General features: G+C 37.5%; 1 protein-coding gene across 1 annotated transcript in view; it reads left to right on the top strand.

Annotated features, from left to right (window-relative positions):
* The window catches only part of SMCHD1 (structural maintenance of chromosomes flexible hinge domain containing 1), a 123420-nt gene extending 120379 nt beyond the window's left edge, over positions 1-3041 (top strand). Inside the window, exon 48 of the mRNA XM_065932515.1 lies at positions 933-3041. Within this exon, the coding sequence (XP_065788587.1) occupies positions 933-957 (25 nt within the window). The 3' untranslated portion in view covers positions 958-3041. The remainder of the gene's footprint in view (positions 1-932) is intronic.
* Positions 3042-11241: the final 8200 nt, after the last annotated feature.

The raw sequence follows: 11241 nt of genomic DNA on the forward strand, positions 1-11241 counted from the left end.
GATTAGCTCTTTACCAAAACTACACGTCTTTTATTTGGAGATGGCAGTTCAGGGAACTATTGTTTAAAAAGAAAATATAGGGCTTCCTTGGTGGTTCAGTGGTAAAGAATCTGCCTGCCCAGTGCAGCAGACATGGGTTCAATCCCCGGTCTGGAAAGACCCCAGTAAGGCTGTGTGCCACAATTATTGAGCCTGTGCCCCAGCTGAGCCCATGAGCCCAACTCCTGAGCCCATGTGCCACAGCTGCTGAAGCCTGTGCGCCCATTAGAATCTGTGCTCAGCGGCGAGAGAAGCCACCTCAATGAGAAGCCCTTGTACCACAAGTAGAACGTAGCCCCTGCTTGCCACAACTAGAGAAAAAGCTACTCAAAGCGACGAAGACCACAGCACAGCCCCCCCCCCCGACCCAAAAAGAAAAAAAATATATATCTGAGTAAGAAAATACCTGCATAAGTATATACTAAGATGTTCATCCTCTGTATGTAAATAGAGTTATGGGTATTTTTGAATGTTTTTGCTTTATCTTTGTGACCTTTCTCTAATAAGCATTATAAATTTTGTTAAAACTTTTAAATGGTAATTTCATTTTAGGAAAGGGGAAAATAACCAATCATCTGCAAAATTTGGATGTAGGATACACCACTCCAAAGAACTATGCTACACAGAATTTATCTCTTCCTCTGTATATGTTAACTTCTGCTTTTCTGTCAAGCTTTTATTTGTTGCATACATGTGAAAGAAATACTTATGTACAAGGATTTAATTAAGTCTGTTTATACCAAGAATTACTATAATTACTAGAACACAGTTCCACTGCGTATTTAACCACCCAGGTCTGATGAGGGAGTTACAGGGAGGTCTGATGAGAGAGTTACAGGGGAGGAGAACTTTGGTATATAGAATTTAACTGTTTTTTTTTCCACTTTAATCAGGATTATAACCAAAACTGATGTGTGAGAGATGACAGAAGAGGAGGCCGTTAGTCTCCCTAAGAATGCCCTGCCTTCTGCAGCTCTGTTTCAGAAGACCAAGAGGGTGTTGCGTATTTCTGGGGGTGATACAAGAATCTAGACTTGTATTTCCATGTTTAGCCAAACAGGGTTGGAAGCAACCATTCAGTTTTGTCAATCTCACTGGACAGTGTGGGCTTACTGGAATTATTCCAGTTGTTGGGCCCTTTGGTTGTTATTATCTTGCAAATGTGTAAGAGGAAAATATGCAATTACAGCAGTGACTGCACCGCTGGCACATAGCATTTATTAATCCTGAAGACAAGTGTATGTACTGTTTTTCAGTATGTTTATCACAAATATGCTAGAACTATTTCTTGAAAGCAGACCTTTTTATTACTTTTGTGTGAACTTATTTAACAGAACTGTTATTGTTGTGTCTAAGGAAAGTTCTAGAGGTTAGGTATTTAATTGTAAATATGAGAGGAAACTTGTAATTCAGAATAAAAATAGAAAAGCACAGGTGTCTCGGAATTCACATCTTAAGATACATGGAAAAATATTAAATTGGTGGGTTAACTTTTAACAGATGGTAGCATTTTAAATTTCTAAAGATTGATCTTGTGTATATATGTATATATATATAATATGCAGCAGCGTCAGTTTTATAAACATTGTTTGACTTTATTAATACTAGATTATATAGTCTCAGCCTTAATTCTACATTTATGTTATTTTGTAATTTTTTATTACTATTTTTAAAGAGTTAAAGAAGTTGTACACTCCCTCATTAAGGGAATAAAGGTCTGCTAGAAATTTGCTGCAAAAACATTTGGAATTGTGTACTAATTCATGCTAATGTATGTCGATAGATGTCTTTGTGTCAGTCCAGGACAATTGGTTTGTGAAGTTATTTTGTAAGGAAATACTTTTGGTACAGTTTTGTGGCCCAGCAAATGTGTGTGTTTTTTAATCCTTTCTGAATATACAGTGAGGTTAATAAAGAAGATTGTGTCTTCCTGTTGAATAGGTGTGTTTTCCTTTTTCAAAATTTAAAGTTCCATGAAAATTACCTTAGTGTAAATTATTATGATGTTTAACCTCGCTTTATAATTGGAAGGCATTTAACTGTTTTGTTAAAGAAAGAAGCAAAATGGCAGTGTTAAGAATTAGTTAAAGAATAGATTCCTTTTAAGTAAAACTAACTACTTATTAGTTATTAAATATTAGTATCAAAAAGATAAGTTTCATCTTCTAAGTATTCTTAACTTTTTGAGGTTATGACTTGGTTACTTACAGTTATTATGAAATGGATAGGATTAATATTTTTAGTCTGTAACTTTCAGATACTATTAGTAAAACTTTAATTTGTATCATTTTTGTACATCTAATGTCTGCTAAAGATTTTCATGGAATCATTTCATAGTTATGCAATTATATTTATAAATTTACTTTTATAGATGTTAATTTAAGATAATATTATTTTGCATGTCTTTTGAACACTTCAAAAAGAGATTGCTACATTTTAGCAGGCATATGTTTAGATTTAGAGATAAGTAGCAGCATTAAAATTTGTGGGAGGATTCTTGGACTAAAAAGTAATTATCTTAAATATAAGGTGAAGTTTCTCCACATCTGACCGGTGCAGGCAGTTATTTCACCTATGAATTCATCAATAATTTGAGTATCTGAAAATACTAGTTAGAATTAATTCCCTTTTAGAGAGAAATCAAATTCGTGTTAAAGAATCACTATTCCAAGGGACAAGCAATAGAGAGACATTAATTATATTGTTTTATATTAGGAGGCCTAATTTCAAAGTAAAATAATGTCTGATAATATAAATTCCTAGTGTTCTGATTCTTTACACTCCAGTAACAAATAGCATGAGGTAGAAAATATTTAAATCTTTGTATAGTACCATATTTAAATCTTACTAGTAGAATTTGTTTATATCTTTTTCACTTGTGTCTCTCGTCACTTATTCTTAACTTTTAAAATTCTTGGTTGAAATGGAACATAATGTCTTATTTGTCTGATTTCCTCTTAGTGGGAATAAAGAATTATGTCACGTGACCTATTTATTTGATATCCACTGATGAATATTTGAATTTTTTTATTAGGAATAATTAAACAATAGGAGCTCATTTTTATACTATACAAGGCCATTTCTTTATGTTGGGCTTGAAATGACAGGATAATACTTAAAAGAGGAATCATATATTTTGCATTTCTTATTATTTCACTAGTTCTGCGATATAAATGAATGCCAAATTTAGTGAAAAAATACACTTCCATGTTTTCTTAAACTAGAAATATGCCTTGATTTGTTAATCATATTGCACATTTCTCTTCAATAGTTTTTGCAGTGTGAATTTCGTCAATGAAGAATTGCTGGGAGTTCCCTTACAGCCTAGTAGTTAGGATTCAGGCTTTCCCTGGAGTCGATCCATGGTTGGGAACCGAGATTCTGCAAGCTGCACAGTGTAGGCAAGAAAAGAATAACTGCTGACAGTTCAACTATTGACTTTGGATCAAATATTAATGAAAAGTCAAAAGAACCATTTTTTTTAATGTGCTTAATAATAATATATTGAACTCTGGCTACATTTGTGTTAAGTGTTCATGTGTTGATTGGTGTTTTTATAGTAGAATATAGATGTGAAGGACAAAGGAGCCTGGCATGCTACAATCCATGGAGTCACAAAGAATCGGACATGACTTAATTGCACAGGAACAATTGGTTAGAATGAAATACCAATTTCATAAGACATTTATAAATAGGATTATTGGGCTGTTTCAAAGTGTAAAATTAAAAAGTACTTGGCCTTAGTTTGAAATACAGAATGGTTTTTATCAGAACATTCATAAATGCATTAATTTTAATTTAGCAAATACATATATCTGCTATATGCAACCCAGTGTGTCCAACCTATGGAAGAAGATAATAGCTACCACATGCTGAGTAAAACATTTACATGTAATTTCATACATGTTTGATCCCCAAGCTAAAGAAACTGTATAAACTCTGCCTATGCTAATCTAGGCTTTAAAACTCACCAGCTTCAAGATTAGGACAAATTATTTAACCTGTCTATATCTCAGGTTTTCTCATCTTTAAAATGAGGATAGAAAAATCTGGCTTAAAACTCAACATTCAAAAACTTAAGATCATGGCACCCAGTCTCATCACTTCATGACAAATAGAAAGGTAAAAAATGGAAGCAGTGACAGATTTTCTCTTCTTGGGCTCCAAATCACTGCGGATGGTGACTGCAGCCATGAAATTAAAAGAAGTGTGCTTCTTGGAAGGCCTGACAAACCTAGACAGTTTGTTAAAAAGCAAAGGCATCACTTTGCCGACAAAGGTCTGTCTAATCAAAGCTATGGTCTTTCCAGTACTCATGTTTGGATGTTAAGAGTTGGACCAAAAAGAAGGCTGAGCACTGAAGAATTGATGCTTTTGAACTATGGTGCTGGAGAAGACTTGAGAGTCCCTTGAACAGCATAGGAGATCAAGCCAGTCAATCCTAAAAGAAATCAATCCTGAATATTCATTGGAAGGACTGGTGCTGAATCTGAAGCTCGAATATTTTGGCCACCTGATGCAAATGGCTGACTCATTGGAAGAGACCCTGATGCCAGGCAAGTTTAAAGGCAAAAGGAGAAGAGGGCGGCAGAGGCTGAGATTGTTGGATGGCATCACTGATTCAATGGACATGAACTTGGGTGAACTCCAAGAGGTGGGAGGGACAGGGATGTCTGGTGTGCTGCAGTCCATGCAGTTACGAAGAGTCTGACATGACTTAGCAACTGAACAACAATATACCTATTTTGTAGGGTTTCATAATCAAATGAAACAATGGTGAATGTAGTTTGGCATTTGGTAGATTTCCTATGGATGTCATTTTCTTCCCTTTGTTAGGCAATTATACAGACGATCACTACATCTGATTAGAGGCATTGTGTGAATTGTAGGGAGATGATGGAGCATGTGACACTGGAACTGGACCTTGATGGGTTTGTAGGATTTATGTGTGCTGCGATTTGGGGAAGGAAAAGTAGAATGCTACAAGCGAAGACAATGAGACATAAAAGGCAACATTTCTTTGGAAGGAACTTAAACTGACTCAAGTCCAAAGGAAAGTAAAGTCAGATCTAAGTTGGAAACAGATCTCTAAGACCTTGGGCTTTGAAGGAAATACTGAATCAGTACATGTAAGTTTTTCAGCAGTCTTAATTAAACCTATGCTTTTAAGAATTAAATGTGGGGGAATCCTCTGGCAATCCATTGGTTAGGACTCTGTGCTTCCACTGTCGGGGCAGGGTGGTGGGGCACATGGGCTCAACCCCTAATCCAAGAACTAAGATGCTGCCACGGTGCCACCAAAAAAGAAAAATGAATTCTATGACAATATTAAAGAATTAAATGTGCAGGGTACAGCTTTTGCTAAGACAGCCTGAGGAGCTCTGCTGACCCTGCTCCCCAGTAACTGGTGAGAAGTATTAAAAGTAACCATTTAAAATCTCTAGGGACTTGCCTGGTGTTCTCAGGGTTAAGAATCCACCTGCCAGGGACACGAGTTCAATCCCTGGTCGGGGAAGATTCCACATGCCAGTGAGCAACTAAGCCTGTGAGCCCCAACTACTGAACCCACAATGCCCTAGAGTCCATGCTCCACAGCAAGAGAAGCCACCTCAGTGAAAAGCCCAGGCACTGCCACTAGAAAACAGCCCCTGATCACTGCAACTAGAGAAAGTGCTCGTGCATCAAGGAAGACCCAACACAGCAATAAATATTTTTTAAAAACTTAACCTAAAACTTCCAAGAATGACTCTAAGGACAGAATTAGTAAATGAAGAAACATTTAATCAAGCAAATATAAGAAAATTCTGCAGGGAAAGTTGAGAATCTGGTATTTTAAACCAAACCTGATTGTCCCACCTCCCAGCTCAGCGAGGCGGAGACCCCAGTCCAGACTGCTGCAGCCAGGAATCTCACGCGCTGTCCCTCTACCTCCCAGCCAGGAGGAGCAAAGCTTCAGTGCTTTCTTACTGTGCCCAGAACTGTGTTTTGCTGGAAACTTAAGTCCCAGGTCAGTGTCATCAAGTGGCAAGGGCTGTCTCCTTCCTCCCAGGCCCCACTTGTAGAATGGAGGCTCTGCCCTGGATGTGGTGTGCTGAGAATAATGTAGCCTTGATAGCCCTTCCTCTGGCCCCCGAGGTGGTGGTTCCAGCCCAGGAGAAGTAAGCCAAGAGGACCTCAGGTAGTCCCCTCCCTACCATGTTTAGCTTATAGAGTACAGTGTTACTCAGAAATTTGCCATCATCCCCAGCTTCAGAATCCTGGCTCTGAGATTTTGTTTGGGAGGAAGGAGGGGAGATAAACATGTAAAACAAATAGTTCCTAATCACAAAGGAACTGGCTTTGTTTACAACATGGAGAAATTTAAGAGCATTCTCAAGAAATAATGGAGGTTGTATAGGAAATACGGAAGAGGTCCATGGATCTAATGAAGATAAAGTATATAGGCTGGCTAGCTTTCAGGAATAAGAAACCTGGAAGAAACCCTTTTTGGGTCTTTAAATATCAAACACTGGGAACAAATATTAAATATCAAAGAACAAATATCAAACGCCAGGAGATAGTGAAGGACAGGGAAGCCTGGTGTGCTGCAGTCCATGGGGTCACAGAGTCAGACACGACTTAGTGACTACACAGGAACAACCTCAGAAACTTCATCCCCCTCAAAAAAAAAGCTATAATCTGATTAAATTTTTTTGCTCTAGAACATTGATATAAATAATAGAGGAATGAACCAGCTATTCATGGATCTAACACCTTTAACATCTGATTGCAGGGTCAAGGAAAGAGAGTCCCAGCAACATTTCTGTTATCCCAAAGTGACTTGGGGCATACCTGGAGCTGTGCCTCCCTGAAGAGGAACGTCCAACTTAACACTGGAGGATGGATGGAGACGTAGATTTCACTAAAATAATCTGGGAGGGAAAAAAAGTAGGGCTTCCTTGGTGGCTCAGACAGTAAAGAATCTGTCTGCAATGCAGGAGACCCAGGTTCAATCCCTGGGATGGGACGATCCCCTGGAGAAGGGAATGGCTATCTACTCCAATATTCTTGCCTGGAGAAGCCCATGGACAGAGGAGCATGACCAGTTACTAAATTAGGAAATAAGCCCCAGAGGGGGTTGAACCAGTACCCAAAGTTGCTGCAATACTTTATCTAAAGTGTGCCCTTTCCAACAAAAATATGAGATGCAAATAAATTGGAAAGTATGACTCCCACACTAGAAATAGGGCAGCAGAAACTGCCTGTGAGAACTACTAGTTGTTAGGTTTAACAGAAGAATATTTTGAAGTAGCCATTGTCAATATGTTCACGGAACTAAGGGAAAACTTGATTAAGGAACTGAAGGTACAATGACAATGTCAAATTAATGATATCAATAAAAAATTTTTATATAGAAACTCTGGAATGATAACTGAAATAAGTAATTCACTAGAATGACAACATTTATCTGGCAGAAGAGAGAATTAGTGAACTTGGAGATAGAATAATAAGAGACTAGGCAGTTTGACCGAGAAGGCAATGGCACCCCACTCCAGTACTCTTGCCTGGAAAATCCCATGGACGGAGGAGCCTGGTGGGCTGCAGTCCATGGGGTCGCCAAGAGTCAGACACGACTGAGCGACTTCACTTTCACTTTTCACTTTCCTGCACTGGAGAAGGAAATGGCGACCCACTCCAGTGTTCTTGCCTGGAGAATCCCAGGGACGGGGGAGCCTGGTGGGCTGCCGTCTATGGGGTCGCACAGAGTCAGACACGACTGAAGCGACTTAGCAGCAGCAGCAGCGGCAGCAAGCAGTTCAAACAGAGAAAAAAGAATGAAAAATGAGTAGAGGCTAAGAGAAAGTGCACCTAACAAAGTAGGTGCACATATTTTTCAGTTTCACAATTTATTATAAAGAGCAATAGTTATGCAGACAGTGAGAGTTCAGAAAACCTCTGCCTCTATGGTCAATTGATTTTCATAAAGGGTGTCAAGAATCAACCAAAGGGAAAACAGTCATCTGTTTGACAAATAGTGCTGAATCAACTGGACAGTTAGCAAAAATGAAACAATCCCACCTCACACCATGTACAAAAATTACCTTAAAAAAGATCAAAAACCTAAATAGAAAAGCAAAAAAGTTTAACTCCTAGAGGAAAACATAGAGGTAAATCTTCATGGCTTTGGATTTGGTGAAGAATTCTTAGATATGACACCAAAATCTAGAGCAACAAAAGGGGATAATTGGATTTCATCAAGATTAGACAATTTTGCTTCAAAGCATGCTCTCAACATGAAATGGCAACCAGCAGAATGGTGAAAATATTTACAAATCATATACCTCATAAGGGACATATCTAGAATATATGAAGAACCCATGTAACTGAATAATAAAAATACAAACTCAATTTAAAAGCAGACAAAGGATATGAAGAGATATTTCTCCGGAAAAAAAAAAAAAATAGATGCTTAACAAGCACATGAAAGATGTTTTATCATTCATCAGGGAATCAAAACCACTCTGAGACACTACTTCACATCCACTAGGATGGCTAATCAAAAAGTCAGATAACAACAATTTGGTCAAGAAGATGTAGAAATCAGAAGTCTCATGCATTGCTGGTAAGAATGTGAAATGATCCAATCACCTTGGAGAACAGTGTTGATGAGGCAGTTTCTCAAATGATTCATCATAGTATTACCATTCAACCCAGTAATTCCATTCCTGGATATATACCCAAGAGCAATGAAATCATTTGTCCCCACAGAAACTTGTACATGAATGTTATAACAGCATGACTCCTATAACTAAAAGGTATCCATCAAGGAATGAATGAATTTTTTAATATCCACCAGGAAAGAATAAAATATGGAGAAAGCACTGATACATGTTACAATATGGATGAACCACAAAAACATCAAGTGAGAAAAGCAAGTCACAAAAGACCACATACCTTTGTGATTCCACTCCTATGAAAATTTAGAATAGGAAAATCTATAGAAACAGGAAGATTAGTGGATGCTTGTTAGAGTGGTGGGAGGGTGTGGAGGAGTAGGATTCATCTGATAGACAAAAGGTACAGAATTATCCTTATGGATTGAATTGTGTGCTCCTAAAAGATCATGAAGTTCAAACCCTAGTACCTCAGAATTTGGTCTTTGAAAAACAAAGTAATCGAGTGAAAATGAGATCATTAAGGTGGGTTCTAACCCCCATGGAACTGATGTTCTTATGAAAAGGAACACTCTGGACACAGACACTAACAGAAGACAGAGTGAAGACACAGGGAAAGATGGCCTTGTGACTAGAATAATGCATCTACAAACTGAACAACTAGAAACCAGAAGAGGTAAGGAAGGTGTTAGACACTGAATGTTTGTGTCTTCTCCAAATTCATATATTGAAAGCTATTCACAAATGTGAGGGTGTTTGGAGGTGAGATCTTTGGTTATGAGGGTTGAGCCCAGGTGAATGGGATTAGTGCCATTATTTATAAAAGAGACACCAGAGATTTCCCCCTCTCCTTCCACCCCATGAGGACAGAGCAGAAAGATGGCCACCAAGAAGAAGGTTCTCATCAGATGCCAGATCTACCCACACCTTGATCTTGGACTTCCCAGCTTCCAGACAGTGAGAAATTTCTCTAGTTATGAGTCAGCCAATCTATGGTATTCTCTTTCAGCAGCCTAGACAGACTAAAACAAGGATTCTTAAAGCATGGCACTGCCAGAACCTTGATTTCAGATTTGTAACCTCCAAAACTGAGACATTTATGTTGTTTCAAGCCATCTAGTTTTTGGTACTTTAAAATGACAGCCCTAGGAAATTAATACCAGAGGTGACAGCTAAAGAATGTAAGATTTTCACATGAGATGATAAAAAGGTTCCCCAAATGACTGCGGTAACGGTTGCACATGTTTGTAAATGTACTGAAACTATTGCATTGTTAATGTTAAATGGGTCAGTTGTATAGAACATGAATTATATTTCAATTTTTAAAATAAATGAGAAATATTGGGTTTAGCCAAAAAGTTAATTTGGGTTTTTCTAGCATCTTTCTAAACAAACATTTTGGCCAACCCAATAGAAGACCGAAAATTCATGAATTTGTGGAAATTTAAAAACATTTTAAAAAAATCAATGAATCAAGGAAAACACAAAGGAAATTTAAAAATACGTAGAGATTAATGAAAATGAGAACATGATACCCTAAAACACATGAAACACAATGAAAGCACAACAGAGAGAAATTTATAGCTGTAAACGCTTGTATTAATACATAAGAAAGACTGAAATCAACTTTTGCTTTACAACCTAAGGATCTAAAAAAGAACAAACTAAACCCAAAGCTAGGAGAAGGAAGGAAATGATGAAGAATAGAGATAAGTAAAATGGGATATTAAAAAAAAATGATTGATATCAAAAATTGGTTCTTTGAAAAGATCAACAAAATTGACAAAAAGATCAACAAAATCTTTAGCTCAGTGGACTATGGGAGAAAGATGCAAATTACTAAAATCTGAAATGAAAATGGGGACTTTACAAATGATTCTATATATAAATATATATTTAGGATTATAAAGGATTATAAAGAAATATAAAGGATTATAAGAGAGCGCTATGAACAATTGTATGCCAAAAAAGTTGGATAACCTAGATGAAACAGACAAATTCCTAGAAACTGTGCTAAACATGTTGCTTTATTTCTAATCACAACTCTGTGAAGCCCTTTTAATTCACTGAGAAGAACAGCAGTCATTGTGCACAGAGATAGAACCATCATTATGGCGCTGGGCTTCCTGCTGAGTCTGGGCTTGTTGAAACGAATGATGAGGCTCTCCCCTTGGCAGCCCCAAGTTTATCATTCATCTCTCTAGGTTATGCATCTAGGGGTGTAGTTGATGAGTTTTAGGGTATGTGTCTGTGCAACTATAAAGAAAAGCAGTGCCGAACTGTTTTCCAAAGCAGTTGTACCAGTTTACACCCCAACCAGCAGTGAGGTAGGGTTTCTCTGTGTTCACAATAGCACTTGGTGTTGTCAGACTTTTAGATTTTTGTCAGTCTGGTAATACATAGTGGTAGCGGTATCAATTTGCATTAGATCTTCATTAATTACTTAGATATCACTCTGTATGTCCATGATTATTAATGAGGCTGAACATGTTTTTTAACTGACCATTTGAGTTTCCTCTTTTGTGAAGGGCAGATTGGCCATTTTTCT

Source organism: Muntiacus reevesi, chromosome 4 (genome assembly GCF_963930625.1).
Source record: "Muntiacus reevesi chromosome 4, mMunRee1.1, whole genome shotgun sequence".
NCBI lineage: Eukaryota > Metazoa > Chordata > Mammalia > Artiodactyla > Cervidae > Muntiacus > Muntiacus reevesi.